This window comes from Piliocolobus tephrosceles, chromosome 5, assembly GCF_002776525.5.
Source record: "Piliocolobus tephrosceles isolate RC106 chromosome 5, ASM277652v3, whole genome shotgun sequence".
Lineage (NCBI taxonomy): Eukaryota > Metazoa > Chordata > Mammalia > Primates > Cercopithecidae > Piliocolobus > Piliocolobus tephrosceles.
The window spans coordinates 22,373,092-22,399,930 of record NC_045438.1 but is presented as its reverse complement, the minus strand read 5'-3'; the positions used below and the strand labels follow the sequence as shown (position 1 = coordinate 22,399,930).

Sequence of the window (26,839 nt, the reverse complement as noted above, 5' to 3'; positions counted from 1 at the left end):
TATACATCATAGAAATGTTAACACCTACTTTCTAAGGGGTAAATAAGAGTGGAGAGATTTAAAGGAATTGAATGCCATTTGAGTGTTTTTCTAAAATTGATCTGCTTGAGAGCATGCCCAGGTTTATAACTGTACTATTTCTACTTCAGATATAAATAAATTTGTTGTTGGTTCTTCATGTCATTTGACATTACTTGGAAGGAGACAAAAAAATTAAGTAACATTGCCCTAATAATATTGTGTGTGTGTGTGTGTGTGTGTGTGTACAGATGTGCATAAGGCTTCTCAGTATTTGTATCTTTAAAAGTAAAATATAGGGCTAGATTTGTTGATGAACCCTGTCTCATTCTAACTGTAAAATACATTAATCCATAGATAGGTGAATTACTTTTAAAGCCCCATTCACTAGATGGCATTCTAAAAAAAAAAATTCCGCTTTTCAGGTTTAATAATAACTTATGAAGATTTGCAATATATTGACCTTTAGATTCTTAGATTCTTATAGTCTAAAGGTTAATATATTACAGGATATGAAATCACAGAATATGAAGGAAATTTTAAAATTTCAATATACACAGTTTTTTTCCTTAGAGAATCATAATGTAGCTCTTGAGTAAAATTTGTATGAGAGAGGTGGAATGAAAATATGAATTCAAAAAGAGAAAGATACAAAATTTCCAAATGTTAAGAAATAATTTTTTGATAAATATTTTAAGTTGATAATGACATCTAAAAATATTATAGTGTTTGGATTCCATCAACTCAGTTTTTAAAAGGGATATGGCAACTTTATTTTTAAATGTCAACATTTACAATAATCTATAAATTATATCACTTGTAATCCTTTAACTTTTGATGAAAAATTTTAGAACTTGTGGGAAGGGATGCAGAGTTTTGCAAAATTTCTAAGAAATATAAAAGAGAAAAAATTGAACATGATTGTAATAGAAAATAAACATTTTGTTTTCTGGGTAACTCCTAGGTTTCTGAGTGAGAGCAAAGCACAGAGGTCTAAGATTTCATGATGGCACAATGTATATCCTTAGCTAATCACTAATACAGAATATGGACATGTTTTATGCCTTCTGGGATTAAACTCAATCAACAAATGTATTTTTCAATTAATCTTTTTCAAGTGTTTTCTATGAGACAAGCAATGAGCTGGTAGAAGAGAATATGTACTATGTGCTTACCACATTGCCAAAGACTAATGATGAAAATTTATTAAATAAAATAATAAATGACCATAATAGAGTTTAGAGGTGGTATTGCTAGCATCAGGATCAATGCAACATGTTATTTTATAGCTTAAGTAATTGCAAAGGTGTAAAAGATCACCTTACTTAATAAAATGTCCTGCAAATACCACAGTTAAAAGTTTAATGAATACATGATCAAACAAGACAGTAAATAAGATAGAATAGTTGGGGCATTGTATATTTGATAAAGATGAGGGTAAATCTTTATATGATTTTATCATTAATAAATTGAACTGAAAGAATATGAAAATGTGAATAGTAATGATATCATAAATGGACACACTCTATTTTTTAGAAATATAAATTAATTTTAATTCCCTTAATTATTCATAAAGACCCAAAGTTAAAGTTAAAACCAGGGCCAGACTCAGTGACAGAGTTGCGCACACACACACACACACACACACACACACAAACACACACACAAACACACACACTCAGAGAGAAGGAAAAAGGGAGGGAAATAGAGCGAAAATCCAAAAGTCTTAATGCAAAGTTAAAAAGTATACGTTTTTTCAGCATAGGTATCTTAGTGTTTTTCTCTATTTATGTTCACAAATAAAATACTGGTTTATTACTGGTTTATTTTACTAATAAAATACTGGTACTAACACTTTTAAGTGCAACTTAACAGATACACCTATCTCTATCTCCTTCTTACAGTTTATTCTTACTTAAACCTCCATCTATAATATATCTGTATATAAGAATAATCATTACAGCATTTATAACCTTTGGAATATGTAATTTTAGAGAATAATAGGCTCCTAACAAGAAATAAGGTTTTGTAATGTCTTTTTCCTGACATGTAGCTTTAAAGTTAAGAAACAATAATTGTAGTCATTCAGAGTTATGCATATTTAGCTTTTTGGACAGGAGAAACTGATCTTTAATTTTAGGAGCATGGTGGCCTTGTGGGCTATAGGTTTACTCTTGCCTTAGAGGAAAGCACCAGAAGCCAATCTACATTATGTTTAATTTCCTTTGTTGCGAACTACTTGCTCTTTGAAATAAGTAATTGTCCTTAAGGATAAGCTGGACCCAGTATAAAGGCTGATGTTCTATGAGATTGTACTTGATGCATGTCAATGGCAGAGGAAGAGATTCCTCACTTAGAGCAAAACAAATTACATTTCCCCCTATAGTTGCATGTTTAAATTTCCCTAAAGCTCTGCGAGTTGAAAAGAGCTGCCTGGTAAATTTTAACTCAGTTCTTTCATTGTGTATTTTTCTTACTTTATTACAATCCACAATAGCTCTTGCAGTCAGAGTGAATGAGAAAGAGCCAGAAAATTTAAGCATCATAAATATTCAAGACTTTAGGATTAGGCCATTCAGAAGGTTGTATCGCGTCATCAGGAGTAAGATGGATGGACGTATGTGTGTGTCAGAGCTTTCATTGCATCCATCTTTGCTGGCAGCTTCAGTGGTTTACACCAGGCTGAACATTAAGTGTCTGGAAAATACGGTGCATGAAAAAAGGAAGGAGAATGGAAAGATGACTAAACTTGTTAAAATTCATAGCCTCAGAATATTGGTTACTAGGTAGGCCCTAGTAACATTGTTAAGTATACATTTATCTTTGGATATCTCCTCTATATAAATCTAGATCAAAACTCATCTCCATAACTGCACCATTGCATATCGCTCTCAGGCTGCAGGAGGAGCTTGGAGCTTTATCTTCTGCCTGTCTTTCCCAAGCATGGATCAGACTTGTGATGGGGATGGGAAGGGGACAAAGCCCAGAGAGAACAGACAGTAGATGTGGAGGTTGGCTCAAAATGAAATAGGCTGAGGAGGGTGAGGTAAAAGGAGATTTAGGATCCAGTCACTTCTCCAGGTAGTTGCTAAGAAGTAAACTCTGAGCCCAATGACTTAGGCCAATGTAACACTTCGTGCTACTAAAAGAGCTCATCTCTGTCAAGACACGCAAACCGATGAAATGAATAATGGTGGGTCAAACCAGAGCCTGAATTAACAGGCCAAGGAAAGCAAGAGATCAGGTTTTGGTGCCAACATCAGAAGGTATTAAAAGAGTCTCTGAAGCAACTCAACTCAGGCCCAATCATTTTATGTAGTTCTTCTTGGAGCAAGAATAATTTCATTGGTGTTATATTTCTACCTGTACCTAAGATGAGTAATAGAGAAAAGGATGTGGGGCGGAAGCTGTTAGGTCTAATGTATTTCAGAATCTTCTCTCTACAGTTCTGTGTTTCCTGTTTCAAATTCAAGAGAAACTAATGTGCTAGTTGAATGCAGATGGCTTAAAGTTTTACCTATTTTATAGATTTTCATTTAGAAAGGGTCTGTTAAAAAATAAAACAACAATAAAAAAAGCATAACGGAAGCCTTACCAATGGTTCTCAACTCTGTGTGTCAGATTCAAGTGATGTCTTAATTAGAACTATTTTGCCCATGAGAGACCAAAATCCAATTCACACTTGTTTAATGAAAAAAAACAAAAACAAAAAACTTTTTTTGGCCGGGCGCGGTGGCTCATGCCTGTAATCCCACTTTGGGAGGCTGAGTTGGGCGGATCACAAGGCCAGGAGATCCAGACCATCCTGGCTACAAAGGTGAAACCCCGTCTCTACTAAAAATACAAAAAATTAGCCGGGCATGGTGGTGGTCGCCTGTAGTCCCAGCTACTGGGAGCCTGAGGCAGGAGAATGGCATGAAGCTGGGAGGCGGAGCTTGCAGTGAGCCGAGATCACACCACTGCACTCCAGCCTGGGCGATAGAACGAGAGTTGGCTTCCAAAATGACTTGATACAGTTTTTTATTTTTTTTTAATCACGTTATTAATAAATCCTCTTTCTTCACTTCTGGAACCTGCTTTCCTTCCTCTGTTTCATTTGTTTCAGTCTCAGGCAGGTTTTTCTCTCCTAGTGGCTCTTATGGGGATCAGAAAGTTGAGGCCAAAATTATTTTACCTTACCAACTCAGTAGAAGAGCCTGTTCTCTTCCCCAATGTCTCTGTAAAAGCATTTGGTTCACTCCCATTAATCTGGATTTAGTAGCATATCCTTGCTGGAGCCAATCAGTTGGACAGAAAGATGAAATATGCACTTTGTCAAGGCCTATGAAATGGCCACCCGTCCTTGAAACTGAACGGTGGGTTAGCATGGGGAAAAAAGTGGTTCCTAAAATTAAGAGGAATGTTATCAGGAATAATGGATTCTAGCAGGAAAGCCACAAATGTCTACATCATCTAACTTTTGTTTCTAATTCAGAATTCCCGGTTACCTCCCATCTCTGATTTACTAAATAAGAATCTCTAGGGCTCAAACCTTAAATAGTTGAAGTTTTCAAATCTCCACAATGTTATTCTAACTCATAATCAGGGTGAGAGCCATTGCAATAATGTTCATTTATGGGCTTCAACATCTGTGAAAGAAACTGTTCTTAATATCTTCCTATCACTGTATCTGTAGTGGTTGCCCATTTAGTCATACACACAGTAGGTGCTTCAAGAGGGAAAGAATATTCCTTTTTATAGTCTTCATCAATGGTGAGTAGTACACTTTTCCCAGAAATATTTGTTTACCAATCAAACATAAAAAGTATTAGAAAATCAAAGAATATATAGATACCTACAGATAATCTGGAATAGTTATTTAAAATATTGATAATTCAGCAAAATAACTGTGTTTGGCATTATTTAATTAGTCACTAAATAGATAACAAGATTTGCTTGTTCATCTCTTACAATTAATCTTTTGTGCCCTAATAACAATTGGCAGATTCTTACAAATAAAGATTCTATGTTTAGGTGAATAAATAATTTGAATTTTTAAATATTAAAATGGGAAATAATGTAAGAAGGCATTTTATTTCATCGTTGCTTGTGAGGTATCTAGAGAAAACATAATACCATAATATGATGCTTTCTTTGAAGTACACAACCCGGAGGCCGGGCGCGGTGGCTCAAGCCTGTAATCCCAGCACTTTGGGAGGCCGAGACGGGCGGATCACGAGGTCAGGAGATCAAGACCATCCTGGCTAACACGGTGAAACCCCGTCTCTACTAAAAAATACAAAAATCTAGTGGGGCGAGGTGGCGGGCGCCTGTAGTCCCAGCTACTCTGGAGGCTGAGGCAGGAGAATGGTGTAAACCCGGGAGGCGGAGCTTGCAGTGAGCTGAGATCCGGCCACTGCACTCCAGCCCCGGCAACAGAGCGAGACTCCGTCTCAAAAAAAAAAAAAAAAAAAGAAAGAAATACACAACCCTTTTAATAATTTAATAAACAGAATTGTCATCTTAAAAGAATCAGGATGATTGCCTTGGTGACAGAGATTATCCTTTTTTTTTTTTTGAGACCGAGTCTCGCTCTATCGCCCAGGCTGGAGTGCAGTGGCACGATGTCAGCTCACTGCAAACTCCTTCTCCTGGGTTCACGCCATTCTCCTGGCTCAATTTTTTATATTTTTAGTAGAGATGGGGTTTCACCATGTTAGCCAGGATGATCTCGATCTCCTGACCTTGTGATCCGCCCGCCTCGGCCTCCCAAAGTGCTGGGATTACAGGCGTGAGCCACCACACCCGGCCTGAGATTATCCTTTTAACTTCTCAAATCTGTCATTTGAAAATCTTCAATTGATAACATTTTGAATTTATTAACAGTTTGCCATATTAATAGAGAAAAATAGCATGCTTTAAACTGGCCATGTAAGGTCTTAGACAAAATTACAAACTATCTATCTACTCAGCAGCAAACTTTGGTATGATTGTAAGTAGATCGAAACTATCATAAGCAAAATACATGTAATATAATAAAATAACTTAGAAATATGTCACTACAAAATCAACTCATTCATAGGAATCACTGACACATTCTATTTTCACCAATTTTGATTCCATTGGTTGTTGCTACTACCAGCCTTCTCATTTTGAATACCTGTGGCCTCTCTTCCCAGTTACATATGGAAGTTGAGCTCAGAGACTCTGGGGAAAATGCATTGGCCTGATGATTAGTAACATTGGCACTGTGGCAGACACAGATCGTATGTAAACATTTCGAAAAAATTAAACAGCCTAATAAGGAAGAAGAAAAACCAATGAAGTGACTCTTCACTTGGAATTTGTTGAAGTTTTAGAGATTACACCCTTTGAGTAATTGTCTGTTCCTATGGGACATTCAGCACATGTCATGAGAACAAGAAAATTCTCCATTATACTTGAAAACTCTTCACTTGGACTACCAAGAGGATCATTAAATCTATCCTTGTCCTCTCAAATGTCCCGCATAAATATATTTAGTAAAGGGCTAAATTTTGTAATTTCTGCATATAAACTACCATAAATATAGAGACAAGTGTTATAAGGCAAAATAAAATGTAGATTATCACTGAAAAACCCTAATCAGTAATAAGGAATGCTAGAGAAATGTAATAATATTAAACCTGCAGAATAAAGGGAAGAGAAATTTTGAGTCCCTTCCTTTAAGCTCAGTTAAGTAGTATTTTCCATTTTTAAATCTTGCTCCCGATTTTTTTCTGTTGAAATAGTTATATTTTATTAACGTTTTCTTATAGGCATAATATATTCACTTATAGTTTATCGAGTTTTTGTATGAGCATCTATAAGTAAATTTTGAAATAAAGCAATGTTAAAAACATGCTTAATGTCCTTAATTTAACTACAATTTAGCTTTTTAGTGCTCTAGAAAAAACAGTATGAAAAACATTTCTGAAATATAAAAAACTTTCAATTGTTGCAATTGTTTTTCTGTTTTCTCTTTTATTTTTGTATTTATTTTGAGACAGGGTCTTACTCTGTTGCCCAGGCTGAAATGCAGTGTCACCATCATGGCTCACTGCAGCCTCAACCTCCTGGGCTCAAGGGATCCTCCTGTCTCAGCCTCCCAAGTAGCCGGACTACAGGTGTGCACCACCACACCCAGCTCATTTTTATTTTATTTATTTATTGTAGAGATGGGGTTTCACCATGTTGCCCAGGTTGGTCTTCAATTCCTGGATTCAAGCAATCTGGCCACCTCAGCTTTCCAAAGTGCTGGGATTACAGGTGTGAGATACTGCACCTGGCCAATTGTTACAGTTTATAAATACCTTTGGCATATCTTATTTCCATAAGTAGTAAAATCTTGCAACTTTCCCCTGTATTTCTAATAGAAATTTATAATATTTAGAAATGAAATATTTTTTCAAATTTTCAACTATAATCATTTTAGTAGTTAAATGGTATTTTGAAAGTTGTATCATAAAAACAAGTAAAATATGATCCATCACCACCTTCTAAAATATGCAAGAATTGATAACCTATAATCATGGATATTTTTTCAAGTAGTATGCATTTCTCAAGTGTCTAGTATATTCTAGTCATCATGTTAGGCATTGAAAATTTAATGTGGAACAAAATAGACATCATTCTTGCCCTCATCAAATTTAGTTATTTAGTGAGAAAGAGAGATAAGTAATAATAATAGCTGGCATTCACATGATGCTTACTTGACACAAATGATGCTCTAAATGTTTTACATTTTAACTTACTTTAATCCCCAAATAATCCTATCTGGTAGATACTACTGTTAATCTTATTTTATGGATGAGGAAATGAAGTTCACACAGCTAGTAAGTATGGAAATCAGATTTGAATAGAGTAGATTGACTCCAGTGTTAATTATCTTCAACATTAAGCTGTATTTTAATGGATGTCAGAGATGCAAATATTTTTGTATAGATCTTTTAATAGTTTTATCTATGTCTACATTTTCCTATCAAAATGCATATTTTAATTATGTTGGTATACTATAGATTTATAACATCTTTCAGATGATGATTATTAAAATAATTAAAATAATTCTTTACAGATCATTGGAATCCTGAAATAAAGAATAATCTAAAAATATGACTAGTTTTTATTTATTCTCAGCAGCATAATACATTATTATAACTCCTCCTCTGTTTGGCATTGTACTTTGGAAAACCAGTCTGTGTGAGGAAGATATATTTCATTGCTATCGCCGTTGAATGATAAACCATGAAAGTCAGAGTTTAAATTCTCTGAGTTCCTTAATGAAATAAAGTTATAAATGCATTTAAGCCTAGTATGATAATGTTTTCTTTGAATTTCAAAAGCTTTTAGTCTTGGAGTGAGAGATGAATAGTGGTAAGAATCTAAGAGGAGATACTACCTTTTCCCCCACTTATCTTCACTCATACCTCCCTACCAGCTGCCAGAAAAGTGTTAGGGCAAAGTCAAGAATAGTAAAAGAAGTAGGAATACACTTCCTACATTCTTTGAAATTAATTTGCCCTTCTCTTAAATCCTTCAGTGCCCCTGAAACCGTTACTGACACCGGCAACTTTAGTGGAGTACTAATTCTTTCTTATTAGGCAAAGCTGCCAGTGACTCAGTAGAATAAAAGGATTTCCCTTTGTTGCCTCCTAATACATTAAGATAATTGTAACTTTTTTTCCTATGTCTTTTTCCCTTCTCCCCTTCTCAAAATTCAAATAGAAACTCCTATCTTTAAGAATTTATGAAACTAGGCGGGCGAGGTGGGGGGCGCCTGTAGTCCCAGCTACTCGGGAGGCTGAGGCAGGAGAATGACGTAAACCCAGGAGGCAGAGCTTGCAGTGAGCTAAGATCCGGCCACTGCACTCCAGCCTGGGCGACAGAGCCAGACTCCATCTCAAAAAAAAAAAAAAAAAAAAAAAAAAGAATTTATGGGCAGACTCACACGTGGATTAAGATACTTTGACCTTTGTGCTTTCTAAGATACAAAACATTTTCCAAGATGTACCGGTTACAAATGTGACTTATGATTCCAACTAGCATCTGGTGCTGAGACTTAACACCTTTTCAGAGACATTGGACATCTACCTAATTGCAAAGGACATATATGTGGAGGTGAATAATGACTGCCGTGCCTTTCTTCTAAGTCTCTTGTATCCAGGTTTGGTTCAGGTTTAAGTGAACTGGTCCTCAAAAAGTGTCATGATGTTTAAGTAAAGTTTTATGCTATTATACATTATTTCATGTTATATTAAGTGGAGACATTCACCTATCTTTGCAAATTATTAAATAGCCAGAAGCTAGTAATAACATAATATAGAAAATTTAATTTCATTTGAAGATAGTGAGACAATAAATTTCCACCTTTAATGACTTGAATCTTTTAAATTTGATTTTCCAATTTATACAAATATAGCCTTAGCTGGAAAGAGCAATTGAAGGTAACAAATCAGGCATTGCCTTCTTATGAGAAAAATATCTTTCCAAAGTCTAAGTTAGTAACAGGTTACTGAATTGGACAGGAGTTTGAATGGTCATCATTTCCTGGCTAAAGTGTAAGGCGACAGAACTGGCACACCGTGTGGAGGCTTTACTGGATTCTTCTGACATCAGATATCCACAGTCAGTGACACCAGTGATGGAATCCAGTTCCTAAAGAAAATGCAAAGTTGCAATAAAATATGCAGAGAAACATTTAATTTCCCCTTAAGTCTGAATCATCAGAAATAATTTTTTGTTTTCCTGAGCAAAGAAATGTAGGTGGGTGTATGTCTTTACTAGTTCAGCTGTGTTTATCTATGCTTGCCTCTGTAGAAATATTAATATTTCAGCTAAAAAATAGTCAATAATGTACCTGTAAAACAAAAATCTGCCTATGTAAGTTTGTGAGCTTTGTTGTGAGCTGTAGAGACTTTAGTGTGTGTGTATCTTTTTAAGAATGGGTGACCTCTGTTTACAAGAAAACTGCCTGCATCTGCCCAGAGCAGTGAGGTTGTCTTAGTTTGTTCTAAGGCTGAAATGCAGAATAAGGAAAATAAAAAATGAGGCTTTACCTGTGAGATTGATCTAAGTTGTAGAACTAGGTTGCATCTACTCTACTTACCACAGAGTAAAAAATAACTGTTCTGAAATAAATTACCATTTTTTCAGTCGAATTTTCCTTTATTCATTTTTATTTTTGCTTAAGTAAAGCTTATAATGAAGTATATCCAACATGCAAGTATTTGCCTTTCACTTTAAAGTTACCTCCCTTTCATGTATTTGGGAAAGGGAGATAATATATTTCCCCTGGGCTTTCCCTTCACCTGAGTGGTGGTCTTGACCCTAGTCTTTTTGAGATTTGTCTTTTTTTGTTGTTGTTTTTCAGGATGGTCCCTAGCTCATTTCAATTATTGCTACTACCTAGCACTCATTCCCTTTGTCAGTATACGACTGAGTACACAAGAGCTAAGAGGAGCAAGGTAGCTCCTGCTAGTACTTCTTTCACCTGTTTTCTGATGTGCAAATTTGCACCTACCTTGTAGGAAACCCTACTATGATCGACAAGGACTGTCTTTCTAGTCCCCAAAACCACCACCACTCTGGTACAGTCTTTTCTCCAAAATCTAAGTTAGACTGGAAGATTCGACAGGATTTTTCAGGCAAGGTGGACTTCAGCACCAGATTCTATATAAGAGTCTAATTCACATCCTATTCTCCCATGTGAGCTCCAGAATCCCTTCTTTATTCTCTCGAATGGTCAGCTGATGTCTACGGAAGACACACTTGTATACACACACATATGCACACACCCCTACCTCTACAAAAAACATTATTCTAAATGACAATTTTAAGGCCTCCCCATTATGTGGTGAATGTAGCATTCCATGCATTTTTTCAATTTTAAAAATTTCATGCCATCTCTATATTCCAGTTAATACCTACTAGGAGTAAGGTATGATCTCTTAAAGGCAAACTCCCTTAGTATATCCAAAGGTCATTCTAAATCTTTGATATTTTGCTTGCTTTATGGACCTGAATTAAACAAAGTACCAGTCTTCTTCATAGCATCTGTTGGTTTGGAGAGGAGGGAGCAAGCAAAACAGTATTGACAGGAGAGAATATCAAGTTTGTTTTTTCAGTTCATTTGAAATCAGTTTGTCTCTGTGGATGACCTAAAGTTTTATATAGGTCCTTTGCTCCCCCTGGGATTAGACCTGCATTAGACCTGTCTAGTAGTAATATAATAGGAGCCACATATGTAATTTAAAATTTTCTAGTAGCCACATTTAAAATAGTAAAAAGAAAAATATAAAATTAACTTTAATAATATATCTTATTTAATTCAATGTATCAGTCAGGGATTAAACAGAGAAGTAGAACCAGTAGAATATTTTGGAGATACTTTTATGCTTTTAAAAAAATTATTACAAGGAATTGGCTTACGCAAATGTTGGTAACTGGCTACGCATTTTTTAACCCGTATGACAGGAAGTCAGGAAGGGAGGATCACAGGCAAGTTGAGCCTAGAAGCTCAACCAAAGTTGTCAACCAAAGTTGTCATTCAGAGGCAGAATTTCTCCTTTTGCCCTGGTCAATCTCAGGCCTGTTTTTAAGGCTTTCCAAAGAAATCAGAGAAGCCCATCCAAATTATACAAAATCTGCAAAATCATCTTACTTAAAGTCAACCAATTAGTGATTTTAATTGCAACTGCAATATACCTGCAAGCAACTCTAGGTTAGTAGTGTTCAATAAAATAAGTTGGGATAATAGCCTAGCCAAACTGCACCATTAATAAAACCATCACACCCAATATGACCAAAATATCATTTCAAAATGTAGTTCACATAGAAATTATTAATGAGATATTTTACTTATATTTTATTCTAAGTCTTCATAATCTAGTGTATATTTTACACTTATAGCACATCTCAATTTGGATTAACCATGTATCATGTCCTTAATATGCACACATGTCTAATGGCTACTGCATTGGATAGTATAGGTCTGGACAGTGATAGTGATTACTCTGGTTATCATGTAAGTTTAGAGCAGTGGTTCTCAGCTAGGGTTCATTTTGCCCTATAGGAGACATTTGGCAAAGTCTCTGGACATGTTTCATGGTCAAGATTGGGAGGTGGATATGGGGTTTACTGTCATCTAAAAGGTAGAGGCTAGGAATGATGCTGAATATCCTAAACTGCAAAAAAATAGCCCCTCCCCCAAATAATGCTTCACCCAATTCAAAAAGTCAATAGTGTTAAGGTAAGAAACCCTGCTGCAGAGTAAAATTTGGAGACTAGAGAAGAAATAAACAAAATGGTGAGAGAGGCAGGAAGATGGACATTTCTTATATCATTTGGAGATATTTCCTTGCATTTTGGAGAATTGTTTTCAGAGATAAGAATGAGCGCCTTACCTGTTCATATCTCCATCACCATATTCAAAGTCAGAGTTGAGATAAGAGTTGATGAGTGACCCTGTAAATAGCAAGATGACTGATTAATGAGGAAAATTAGGAAGAAAATCTTCACAATGGTGTTTACCTCCTTAACAGGTGAATGAAAGCTAGTGGCTGTCTTTTCTGAAGATATTTAGGGTGTTTCTATGGTTGATCTTAATTTAGTAGACTTTTGGAAAAATTACAAAAATGCAAATGCAAATTTACAAATGGAGAATTTAAAATGTGTACAGTAATTAACACCATCTCAGACCATCTGTGGAATAAAGTTGTGATAAGTAAATAAGTAAACCTCATTAGCATTTTTCTAAGAAAAAACATGATATTTAAAATTAAGTCACTTTTCAAAGGTAGTAATCATATTTGTAAACTCTAATCTCAAATTTACTTCTATCCAAATTAACTGCAAATTCAGAATTAACTCCATTTTCTTAGCCTTGGCAATGTATGTATATTGAAGCTAGCAGAAAATTGAATATATTTACTAAAACCTGATGTTTAGAAAAAAACGTACAACTAACTTATTCTATGAAATGTGTCATATCTGCTTGCAGTAATTATTGGTTAAATGTAATGCCAAATGCTGATTATAAACATAGCTCAGAGTCAATACTTCTGAGATGTATTTCCTATTAGATAGTTGTTACAGTTCATTTCACAAATTCTTAATTTAATATGTAAAAACTAAATCTTCCTAAATCTAAATGACATTCTTATTGAGGAGTCTTAATTTGTATTGAGAGTAATTGAAATAAAACATAATTATAGCTTGTGACCAATTTTAGCACTGAAAATGGTGACAACATAGCTCTGTCTATTAAATGCTTAAGCTTTCCCAAATAACTCTAATTTTGAGATAACTCCATTTTTTCCCTTATTTCTATAAATAAGTGATTTGTTTAGCAATATGTTACAAAGACTCTTTTAGATTCCAATAAATTTGTTAGTGACTGTATAATAATTTAAACTTTGTGGTAGGTTTATGAAGTTTAGGTCATAGCTATAGCTTAGATTTTATGCATTTTCAGAGTTTTAAAATTATAAATTCTATTTTTTCTTAGAAATCCACAAAGATAAGACTGAAAAACAAGAGAGACCTGAAAGGAAAATACAAACTAAAGGTAAATGTTTAATTTTATGTTTATTCTTCATTTAAAGATACGTTTTTGTGTATTCACATGGGAGAAAGAAAAATTTTCATGTTTAGTGTTTTTTGTAACATTTTTGAAATTAAATAAGTACATTTACTCCTAGTGAATTTCAGTTATAAATGTATAAATAACATAAATAATACTTTATAATTGGAATCAAAGTAACTTCAAAATATGTAACAATTTTTTAATTATTTACAATTACTAAGAGAGTAGCTCAAATATATATTGACTTACTGAGGAAATATTTTTTTTTTCTTTAAGAAGCTACTGTAACAAGTCAGAGTTTATTTTTGTTTTAACCTGAATTCCTTCTGTCACGCAATATCTTTACAATCTTTGGTGCAGAAATGCAGAGTCATTATATGACCTCGTGGCAGAGGTCATATAAGAAAGCCCCATGGCTCTCCTGCACAGCTTCAAGAGGTAGATGGACAGTGACAACATGATAGTGAATATCACTTTCAACTGAACTAAATCCAGTTACAGCAATCTTGCAGCAGAAGCATATTAAGAAAGGCCAGCATTGTCTTGCTCATCTTATAAGCATAACTTTTCTGTGGGTGACAGAGAGAGTCATAAAACTTTAAAGAAACTAATAGGAAGCAAGACGTTTGCAAATATATTCTCTAAGCATGCCCAGGTTTTCCCAATGGTCAGTTTCACATGATTTTGAATGAGCCAGGGCAAAAATAAAGATTTCATAATAACTGTATTTGTATAATGCAGACAGAAAATAAGATAATTTGTTTCTGAGATAAAAATGGAATTTTATCCAGTATTTGCTATATCATAAACCAGCTAATGCAAAATTATTTGTAGTAAATGCCACTGTTGCAGATAGTAAATTTTCAAATAACAAAAGTACCAATTAAATTATACTAGCATGTGAGTTTATATTAATACAATGCCATGTTGTTTCTGTTGTTTTTAAAATATACTTCATGTACTTCCTTTTTGTGAAGGGCTCAAATCATTCTACAGATACTATGTCTTTAATCCTAATGTTTGAATTCATTCTAGATTGGTCAGCCAATTCTTCAACAATCAGAACATTGAAGCTCACTCAGTTGAAACCTATTTATATTTGTACTTAGGAAACTAATGTCTTCTTACTGTTCTCTTTCTTTTTTTTGGTTCTTAATTCCTTTGGTCATAGAAGTTGGATACAGCTCTTGAGTACGGATTGACTAAGCGAACCATGACTGAACTGGCTCTGTGTTTCTATCTGCTGAAGGTTAAACAGAAACTCAACTTTTTCCACATCATTTGAGTCCCTGCTGTTTTTTTCTTGCAGACTGTGCTATTAATTTAATAACAGTGCTGCTGGAGTGGACGTAGTAATGCAGATGGCACCATTTGCATTTTGGACCTGGCTATATTAGAATTCTGATGTCAAAGACTTTGAGCAGTGGGCTGTAGAGTGGGTTTATTAAACTAGCAAGTCTTCCATAATTAAAGCAGTGAATTTGGCTGAAGTTTAAAATAAATTTCTCAAAGACTGAGCTGGAGATTATTAACCTGAATATATTTCTTGAGTAGACCAAATATGTTTTGTAAAAGTAACTATTTCTCAAGAAAGTGAAAGTAGAGCTTCAGTTGTTCCACATTGAGCTGGAAATCAGAGATAGCTTATTTTTTCCACAGTTTTTCTGTGTGAATATGAACAAAAGATTTCACTTTATTGCTTAGTTTCCTATCTGTACATGAGGTAAACTAATGCCCGCTTTTTATTCTCAAATAGTTCAGTGAAAATAAATGTTTTGTTTTGCAACTGCTCTTGTATATAGATAAATACTGTTTTCTGTATGCCATGTTCCATGTCAGTTATGGTTGTATGTGACAGATAGTTAGGAATTTAAATTATTATCAGAGCATTTTGAACCCTTAGAAGAAAAGATATCGTATTTGAAAGGTAGTAGTAGTCTGTGATGATTATAAAGGAGTCAATAAATACTTGAGTGTAAAGATTCATTATGCTCAAGGTGGTGTGTTTGTGGGGAGACAAAAGATTTTCGTTATGGTGGAAGCTAGATCACATTCTATTTCTCTATATATTTTTTTCTCCTTCAAGGGACAATATGATATTCTGAAAGTTTTTAGTAGCATGGAACTCACTGGGAGAGTCTTGGGAGTTTACACCTATATAATTTACTCATCAAGTGGGATACCAAAAAAAAAAAGAAAAAAACCCACACACAGAGTATGTAATCCCACAGATATATATTCCTAAAACAACTCTATATTAATATGCTAACTAATTGATTTTATAGTGGCAAATAATGAGTTTCAATTCTGACTCCTTTTCTATAAAAATTAATTACTTTTAAAGGCATCCACATTAAGAAATTTTAATTTATCATGTCAAGCTAACTTATTTCTACTTTGTCCCTCTGTTTATTTTGTTTGATATTTTCCTCAGGGAAGAATGCAGCAGTGTATGGAGCTAAAGAATATGCCTTTTAAATGATAACCAGGCAATGAATACTTATTGTGGTTTTAGGGCATAAGCTCTGACATGTTAGTTAAGGTTTACCTTGAACTAAATTAATCTTGGATTTTTTCCTCATAAAAGAGGTAGAAATTTATTTTATTTTATAAATATAATCAGAATACGGTATGTATTTATGACCTTGTATTGAATTTATATAGTAATATAGCAGAACATTGCATTTGCTTAGAAGAATTTTTTGGGTTACTAAATATCATTAACTAAATTGTGACTCATATAAATGGTCCTGGGGAACAGGCAGAATGAGTTAACCGCAATGGAGTAGTTGTGAGTACGAAGCAGAGCACTCTAGTACAAGTTACCTACAAGAACGCACAAGATTCCACATTAGGGTGATGGTTTCAAATTAAAGTTTTTGTTGGTCAAAATGATCTTGCAGAATACAATCATATTTAAAGCTATATCCAACAATGGTACCCATGGTTAGATGTAGGTCCACGTGTTAAATAATAAGAAATGTTAACCAGTCTTCTCTAGCTGTCAATAGTCTGAGGATCCTTTGTAATCATAAATAACTCTGCCCGCAGATGTTTTAAATAAGAAGATAGATACACACTAATTGCAGAGAATTAGAGAGACTGTTATTTGTCATAAATAAAAGGTTCTAGTCATGATTATTGAAGAACATTTCCTTTACCCACGGTAAATACTCAGATATTCTAATAAATAAACTAAGAGCACAGGGCATGATTTTCATAAAGGGTGATATTACCATAACTTTTCTTACTTTTAGAAAGGTCTTTAATTAAATTATCTGGGTTAGAATCCAAATTTGATCCCACTTCTGGCTATGCGTCCTCGGGCAAGATAATTAATCTTTCTTTGCCTTTATTTCCTCATCTGTAAAATGGTTTGTCATAAGGATTAAATAATTATGAAATGTATATATGAAATTCTTGAAAGAATTATTGACTAATTTTAAACAGTAACTATCAGCTAATTAATGAATCATCTTAACCACCTCTAACCGGATAAGTGAGGTCTCTTACAGGTTTGTTACCTGAATTCCTTTTTTCGTCTATCTTTAGTATCATTTGATATCTGTCTGATCATAGGCTGAACAAATATAAGATGTGTCATCCCAAGTTCCTGTAACACAACACTAAACTACTTTTACTGCCTTGTCAGTTCTATATTTGTGGTTCCCTTCTTAAAAAATTAATATTGTATGAGCGTTATCTACTATGGACCAAATACTGTATATAATTTTTTATGTCTAATATTTCACTTAATCTTCATAGAACAATCTAGCACGGTAGATATAATTCCATTTAAACTAAGAATACGTAGGTTTAGCTGGACTCAATCATTGTGTCAAGTTTAGTAATTTGCAGAGCGACATTTTTGCCTGTTATCTCTAACATAAGAACATGTGGTTTTTCCACTACATCCTATATCCAATTTTCTTTTTTCTTTTTGTTCTTTGGTGCCTGCTGAGACTGTAGCACCAGAATTTGCTCATAGCCATAGGATCTAGAATTTGTCTCTGAAACCCTGTGATTAGGACCTTGCTTCCTGCTGGTTGACCTCACTGATCTGCTTGCATTTGCAGATATCTACCAGTTCCTAGATATCATCTCTGTTCCCTTCCCATCAGTCTGTGTGCCATGTAGCCTGGTGTGGGCTTACCTAATTCTAATAGCTTACCTGTAGAGTAGACACCATATAAAAGATGTATAGACTATATGCACCTTTAAATCTCCTTTCCACTATTTTCAGTCTTAACACAACTGAGAAATGAGATGTGGCAGTACTTATCTCGGTAGACAGGTCAGAAGGCTTGTCATAGGTGTACTAGTTTTCTGTGGCTGCCATAACAAATTACCACAAACTGGGCCCACCTGAATAACCCAAGATAATCTCACCATCTCAAGATCCTTGACTTAATTACGTTGCAAAGTCCGTATATATGTGTGTGTGTGTGTGTGTATGTTATATATCTATTATATATACGTTATATATTTATGTGTGTGTATATATGTATAAAATATTCACAGATTCCAGAAAGTAGAATGTAGCCATGTTTTAGAGGGCTATTATTTAGCCTATTACACTGTCTTCAGTAAATAAACTTCAAATCACCAGATCTTATTACTTAAACAGCATCCTGGAGTCAAAGGATTAATTAAAGGCACTATTTAGAAAGGAATCTTGACAAGCATGCATGCCAGTCAGAGTTTAGAGGGACTGATAACTAAATACAAAAATACAAGTTTTAAAAAAAGTTTTAGATTCAAGGGATACATGCACATGTTTGTTACTTGGGTATGTTGCATAATGATGGAAATTGAGCTCTTCTAGTACAACCATCACCCAAATATTCAGCATAATACTCAATAGGTAATTTTTCAAGCCTCAGTTCCCATTCTAATCTCCCCCATTTGGGGATCCCTAGTGTCTGTTATTTCCATCTTTATGTCCATGTGTACCCATTGTAAGTGAGAACATGCAGTATTTGATTTGATTTTCTTTTTCTGAGTTAGTTCACTTAGGATAATGGCCTCCCACTCTATCCATGTTGCTGCAGAGGACATAATTCCATTCTTTTTTTTATGACTGCATAGTATTCCATGGTGTATATATATCATATTTTCTTTACCCAATCATCCACTGATGGATGCTTAGGTTTGTTCCATGACTTTGCTACTGTGAATAGTGCTGTGATCAACATGTGAGTGCAGGTGTCTTTTTTATATAATGATTTTTTTTTTTTCCTTGGAGCAGATACCTCATAGTGGCATTGCTGGGTCAAATGGTAGTTTTATATTTAGTTCTTTGAGATAGCCCTGTACTGTTTTCCATAGAAGTTGAACAAATTTACATTGCCACTAACAGTGTATAAGTGTTCCCTACTTTGTGCATCCATGACATCTGTTGTTTTTGACTTTTTAATAGTAATCATTCTGAATGGTGTAAGATGATATCTCAATGTGGCTGTGAGTTGCATTTCTCTGATGATTACTGATGTTGAGCAATTTTTTATGTTTGTGAATAGAAAGATAAAAGTATTTAAAGTTAGAAACCACAAAATGGCAAATATGACCAAGTTTACAGTTCATGGTAGAAAAATAGCATTATCGCAAAGACTTTTGCATATCTTCAGATATCAACATAGCAACAGTAAAATGTAAAGTCACTATGCTTATGGATCACAGGTTTATGAAAATTTCTGAAATTTTAAAATTTCATTATTTGGGCGATCAGAACAAGTCAGAATAACTACTATTTTTGCTTTTTCCTTAGGCAGCAAGATTAATTCTTTTGTTTTTTTGGTGGTTTTAAAATTTTGTTTTGTTTTTGTTTTGCTTTTCTTACTATATGTGAAGAGCTTAGTCACACTGACAATAGGACACAGTTTATGTATGACCAATGTAGTGTCATCATTCCCTTAAGATATTATAAATTCCTCATTAAAAATGCATCTTTAATGTGCACATATCTTAAATAAAATCTTAAGAATATCTTGAATATCCTGAGTTTTTTCTTAATTGGATAATCATTTAGTATTTTATTTAAGCCATCAGCTAATTTAGGAGCCCATGTGGTTCATTAATTTTGATATTTGAAAAGGCTGAAGGTATAGAATATAAACAGTCTCTGAGCCTTCTTATAAAATTCCCACCTGACTTTACACAGGTAACTAAAAGACTTCTTTCATCTAACATATTCAAGCCCATATTAACATCTATTGCAGAAAATGTCTTCACCTGTCTGTATTCTTTGTCCTAATAACTGACGTCACCGTCCACCCAAATTATTCAGGCTAAATATCTAGGAGCCATTGTTGCCAGGGGTGGTACTCAACCCCGACTGCAGTTTAGATCACCAGGATAGCTTTTAAAAATATATATCCATGTGCAGACTCCATCCTGGGGTCATTAATGTTTGGGAAGTAATGCCAGGGTTTGAACCTAGCTGCCCTAATGATTCAAATGAGTAGTCAGAGCTAGAATCATTGTCTGTTGAACTCATGGCTTAGAGTTGAAGTATATCCCACGGTGATTTCTTTTGACGAGCCAGTGTTTTAGATAACCAGCAACTGAATGCCTTTAAGTAGAGCCTGCACCCTCTGTTTACCACAGTCTCCACCACTCCCTCTTTTACCATTGGGGTACATGTTAATTTACCTGCCTCATCTATGAAGGCATTTGAATTTTAGTTCCTGCCGTAGACTTCTTGTTCTCTTTCAACGCCAAAGCTTGTCCCTGTCATAGACCTCTTGGTCTCTTTCAACACTAGAGCTCAACCTACTTGTCTCCTCTTTACTATAATTTAATCTACTTTCTCTCCTCTCAAACTGCTATCTTCTCCACAATCATCTCTCAATTACATTGTGACAGTGACTTCTTAACCAATTTCCCAGCATCAACCCCTCAGGTCCATGCTAATCCAGTCATTTATGGGCTTAAATACATTTGGTGGTGCCCCAGTGCTAAGAGATAAAAGTGACATTTTCTAACCTGGCTTATAAAACCTTCCTCATATGATCACTGCTACCCCTACAATGTTCCAGCTTTGTAGTTTATCACGTCTTCCCTGTTCTGCTACCTCCTTACCAAGCTTTCCCACAGATACAACCCACTCCTCCCTGCCACCCTTAGCACTACAGACCCCACTGATGCCCCCTCTACTGCAGGCAGGCTGAGCTGTTGAGTAGTCCTTAAGCAGGCATTTTCACTGTCTCGTAACTGTGCGCTTTTGTGTGCTCTCTTCTCTCCAGCCATCAGGCCCTTCCTGTGTAGTCCCTCGGCAAAAGCCCATTTATTTCTTTGATTCTCATATGGAATATCAGTTCCTGTAAGAAGTCCTCACTGCTGTTCTTCACTGGGGACATTTAAGCACTTTGTCCATGCTGTTACACCCCAGCTTTTGCTCTTCCAAGTACTTTGACAACATATTTTAATTGTGGGTGTATGTCGATCTAAGTAACTGAGGAAGGGAACTACGTTTGTCTTCATGTATGTCCTAGGTCAGCTTTGCCACTCCCTTTTATGATTCTGTTTCCTTATCCGTGAACAAAGGGATACGGGCTCATAGTCTCTCAGGTTTTCACCAGCTCTGAGTGTGTGTGCTTATATCAAATTAAAAATCATTCTAACATCTAACAGAGTACCCAACACGCTCAATAAATATTGAACTAATGATTTGTGAATGAAGTATTCTTCTATTTTGTTAATCTCTACTGGATTCCTACAGAAAACTTTGCATTTGACATTCCAACAGACAACTTTCCACTTAGCTTTAATTAAGCCATTGTAATTTAAGTTGAATTTGTGTGGTTAATGGTAACAAACAATTTCATAGTAAAACAAAAACTTTCTGTAATATGTAATCTGAAAACATCCACACTGAAACAACAAAAATTATAATAATACAGATAAATATGGATGATTTGGAAAATGCAAAAAAAAAAAAAAAAAAGAGGAACCACACCCCCACAATCCAATTATCTGGAGAAAAATAGTAATGTATTTCTAATTTTCCTCTAGCTTTCCCCGCCCCATGTAGTTGTTTATTGTATATTGCCTTATTTTTTTGCAACTGTGAGTTTTATTGGTGATATTAGATAAGATTTGGGCTTCTATTTAACTAATAAACATGTCAATTTACTTGTAGAACAGAACAAATCAGAAAAGACAGGAACCTGGTGGTAAACATACAACTGAATATGTGAACTTTTTCCAAGAAGGCTCCTAGACCATAGGACGGCCTGGTAGATAGGCAAAACAGTAGGTTTCTGCTACATCCACCTATATTGTCAGGTGGTTGGGTGAAAAAGTGACCTCAAAAATGGAAAAGTTTACTTAACAGAAATGTATACTGGACAGACAGCATTTGGTCAGCTTCAGAGTGGGCCAGACAGTGGGAATAGGGTGTATTCTGGCAGGCAGATAGTGTGAATGGAAAAAGTGGCCACAGTCACTAGGTGATAATACACATTCACTTATTCACAGTACCTACTTTGTGCCAAATACCATACTGAACACTACAAATTCCATGATGAATAAGATCCAGTTAATGATAAATTTGAAAAAGTAAATACACAATTATACCACTGTGTAGTAAGTACTTCACAGAGATGTCCTGGAGGAGACACGTAGTTTGGGGTTTGGCAACCTCAGTTGTTGAGTGAGTCTGACTGCAGTTTTCTGGAAGGACCTCGGAGGAATTAATGGTTTGTGGTTCAGGTGTGGACTCTGAAACTTAACAGGGAAGACACAAAAGCTAAGCTGAGGTCAGTCGTCAAGGGACCAGGTGGGAACTTGGTTCAAGGGCTGCAACAGAAGTCTAATTATTACTATTATTATTAGCATTAGACTTAATATTACCTTATTGAGACTAGAAGTCCAAAGTCAAGGTTTCCACAGGATGAGTTTTTTCTGAGGACTGTGACAGAGAATCTGTTCTATGCCTCTCTCCTGGCCTCTGGAGGATGGTGGGCAAGCTTTCGGGCCTTGTAGATGAAGTTCTCCAATTCCTGCCTTCATCTTCAAATGATGCTCTCCCTGTGTCTCTGTCTTTTCACAGGATATACATTCCCTCTCTGCATATCCTTCTCTGTGCCCAAATTTCCCTTTTTATAAAGACATCAGTCCTATTGGATTAGGGACTAGCCTCATGACTTAAACTTGGATTGTCTCTGTAAAAACCTTATTTCCAAATAAAGTCACATTCTTAGGTTCTGGGAGTAATGACTTCAACATATATTTTTGGGTATGCACAATTCAACCTATAACAATAGGACATGCACAAAAAAATATCGAAAGGATGTTTTTAAAAAGAGTGATTCAGAATAATAACACTGATTTGTCTAGAACTCCTTCAGTTTTTGGGAAACAAATTGCAGGATTGGAATCATAGGCTGATAAGGGATTTAGCTGATGGTGAGGCTCAAAAGTCAAAATGCAATCAAATACATTAAAATGTGTTTAAATATCCTGAAGCCCCTTATAAAAATGCTCTTAAAGCCCACAAATTCATTTTGTCATCCTGTACTGTATAAACTTTTACTTTTGTCTTCTCTTAGCTGCACTTAATTAACTCCTTAGAGTACAAAATATATTTTCTTTCCCTCTCTGGCAATCATGAAAAATAAACCTGGACAAGGAAACCAGAAGAGTGTGCACAAAGCTATTCCTCACAGTGTCCACGGTGAATGGTCACTTATGAGAAAGCGATTGCAGTTCTTACTATGGCTCTGTAGCCCCAGGAGAAGGGGAAATTGTCCATACAGTTAAATTGAATTTGAAAATAAAACTAATATTTTAGAATTATAAAATACCTTTTGTGATTTAATGCATAAGTATCAGATGAGCTTTACAACTTTGGGGAATTTGCCAAATCTTCACTTTAATAGGTAAATGAAAGTACTTTTATTATGAAAAAGAAGTATGTACACTATTGGAAGGTAGATCACAGATAATGTGCTTGGAGAATTCTATCAGCACAATTTGGCTCATGAGAACAAGTTTACAGTCTGCACAGAACCTGGGACAGACATAGCAGTGTAGTTTTGAAGGAAGAGTACTGTTTTAGCAATTAGATAACTACATTCTTTTCCTGGTCTGTCATGGACTCTTATGAGCATATTTTCTTATCCGTGGACAAAGAAGTTCAGGGTAGTTACCTCTTATATTCCTATCAGCTCCAAAATTACATGCTTATATTAAAGTTAAAATAATAAATTCTTCCTTTAGGAAAAATGGATAATATAATATTTAAGAAGATTTTTAACTCAATATTGCATTTCTATGGAGTTCATGATTGTCTCTTAAAAAGCATAGAGATCATCTTGCCTTACCACAGAACTGAACTTCTACAAATTAGCTACTCAAAATAAAAAAGAAACATACACACAAAGACATATACACTAACCGAGAGATCTGGCCTTATTGTTTAATGGTGGCTGAAATGGAATTTTTTTTAAGGGTTTAAGATGAATGTTTATCATGCTTTTTCATAAAACATTACAAATTAAAATATAAATATATATGAATTTTATGAAGCTGTTTGCAATGTTCACCTACTTAATGTCTATAGACTATTTTAGCACTAATACCTACCAAAAAAGCACAAGAAATGTGAAAATGAGATGAATTCGTTAAAAGAAAAATCAGTAAAATGTATTACAGGTAATGATGCCCCTCACAGTATTTTTTGTTGTTGTTGTTAATAATGAAAAGGTGTAATGCTTACCTGCTTATCCATCTGATTTTGTGTTTGTGGGGGGGGCGGCGGGGGGGCGGGGTTGGGTATTTAAGATTAGTCCTATGCAATAGTCTAAAGTTAAGTATGTTCTAGAGTTTGGTTAAATTTATTTGTTAACCATCAATTGAAGAATGTAGTAGCCTATACTAATCAGTACTTTAAAAATGTTGGCATTACAATTTTTGATTTTCAAGCTAAGAACAGGAAGATTAAGTAAAGAACTCTGACAACCTGGCTTTCATTATTTGACCCCAAGAGACTGTTTTTCCCTGTGGGGGTGGGGGGGAAACAAAACAAAAACAGGGTCAGGCAGATTATGAGCTCTGATACACCTGAGAAAAAGACATAGTCTGCCTGGCAACTGCCAGGGTCAAAAGCAGAAACACAGAGCACAGCTTGGGGAGGGCTGGAAAAGGGCCAGATGGGAGGGTGAGAGATGTGCTTGGGTCCAGTTGAGCTGAATGTTCTGGTCAGGGAAAGGTCAGAGTCTGGGCAAGGGTAGGAACAGCAGGACTGTGCCAACTCAGATGCCAGACATCAGCACCATTCCAACTGGTGGATTCCATTTGTTTTTAATTATCAGCATACCAAAGGGACTTTTGTTTCTTGTAAATAAGGATGACAAACAAATTAAACTCTAGCAGGTGCAAGAAGCTTATTCTGTCCTGAGCTAAAAACTGTCCTGGCTAAGATATAACTTGCCAAACAGGGCTGGTGACAAGGAGGTACTCTTCTTCCATATGAAATCTCCTGGTTGTGGGCTCTAAGCAAAGAGACACTCAAACAAATGCAGCTGTTGTATCAGGTGATTTTTATTTTAGAGTGATTACCAGGGCAGTTGCTGATTGTTGCATTGCTGTGTTGAAAGTCGTTTCAAAACTTGGTATTTGAGCACAGTCTTGCCAAAGTTTGTAGTTTCTGTCCAAGAAGCTTCGGTGGCCGTCTGCCATTATGAAAAGCTCCCTAGGGCCCAAGGGTCCAGCTGCTTCACTAAGAAGTGTTGTGATGCCATTTCTGAGGGGGATAATAAAATGCTAGCATACAGTACAGGGTCTGTAAATCAACACTTCAACTGGGAGGAACTAGATTTCTCCCTAGGGTAAGAGGAATGAGGCATGAATATGCTAATTTGAGTCCGAATTCAGTCCCTTTGCTCTTTTGATTTTGTGTTAATTCTCCCGTTTATGCCTATGCACACGTCAATCTGAAAATCCTTTAGTGGAATGGACAACCAGCTGTCCAAGGTGGGTGAGTCCTCATTTCTTACAGAGGCAGAGACAGAGATTAGGTGTTCCCCTGGGAGGTCCTTCCAATCAGGGCTCTGAAAGCACAGCTTATCTCACACAAACTTGGGTCCCCCCAGAGAAACTTTAAAAGAAGCTTTGTTTTTGCCAAAATTTTCTCTTGGTTTTCTGCTTAATTAATAGGGATTCAAAGGAACCAAAATAAACCGTTTGTGGTCAGTATGAATAGTGATTTCATCGCCTTATTTTGTGAGCTATTTATTTTGAACTTAGTATCTCAGAAACAACTAAAAGAACCATTAGATGTGGGAAAAAAAATCTCAATGTTCTAAGGTGAGATTTTTCTCCTTTTTCTCAATAGGTTTTAATTATTTGAGAAATATTAATGAATTGTCAAAAATTTCACATAATTGTAAGCAAGCAGTGTCTATTATAGCTCTACCACATCATCCATAAATAGAATTTAACTAGACAATAAAACTAGCTCTTAGAATATTTTAGAATTTCACTTATTCAAAAATATTACAGAGTCCACTCTGTGACTGAGATCTTGTGATGACCTGGAAATGTATAATAATAATAATAATAATAATAATAATAATAATAATAATAATAATAAATATGGTGTAGCCCCTAAGGATTTCATTTACTGAGTAGTTAGAAATGTTAACAATATCAATATTATTATTAAATTCCTGAAACATAATTATGTACATGGTGCAATTGGTGTATGGAATAAGTAGAGATCAAAGAAAATGTTACAGAGGAGACATTTGAACCAAGATGAAAGAGTGCATGGAATAGGGAAAGGAAAATGAATAAATGTGGGTGTGGTAATTCTAGGTGGAAGACACATACAGGCAGAGACACAGAGACATCATGAGGGCACAAGTTGTGCTTGTGGAGCTACTGGCATTTAGTTATAACTAGAGTATAAAGTTCAAGGAGAAATTCTTTGCAGATGACATTGGGTTGGTAAACACGGGGTTGGTAAGCAAATGTCAGATCACTAGAGCAGTAAAATATTTTTATTTTGATATAGCACCCACTATGTGACAGATATCATGCTAAGCAGTGAGGAGGCACTAACATTTGTAACAGAGGAGTGAATGATATCGGATTTTCATGTTAGAAAGGTTAATATGAGACATAACAATCTAAAATCTAAAAGTTCAAAAGAGAAGTCAGGATATTACAATATTATGTTAGGTATGGTAATATGCCCAAAAGAGACGTCCTGTTTCAACTGCTGAATTGGAAATTGGT

General features: G+C 35.2%; 1 protein-coding gene across 2 annotated transcripts in view; it reads left to right on the top strand.

Annotated features, from left to right (window-relative positions):
* Positions 1–26,839, top strand: part of TRDN (triadin) — a 410,542-nt gene that overhangs the window by 86,194 nt on the left and 297,509 nt on the right. Inside the window, exons 5-6 of one of the 2 annotated variants that reach the window (XM_023230633.1) lie at positions 13,520–13,579; positions 14,769–15,379. In XM_023230633.1, the coding sequence (XP_023086401.1) occupies positions 13,520–13,579; positions 14,769–14,788 (80 nt within the window). In that variant the 3' untranslated portion in view covers positions 14,789–15,379. Of the gene's footprint in view, positions 1–13,519; positions 13,580–14,768; positions 15,380–26,839 lie in introns of those variants that run through there. The other variant, XM_026455003.2, reaches the window with a different exon arrangement.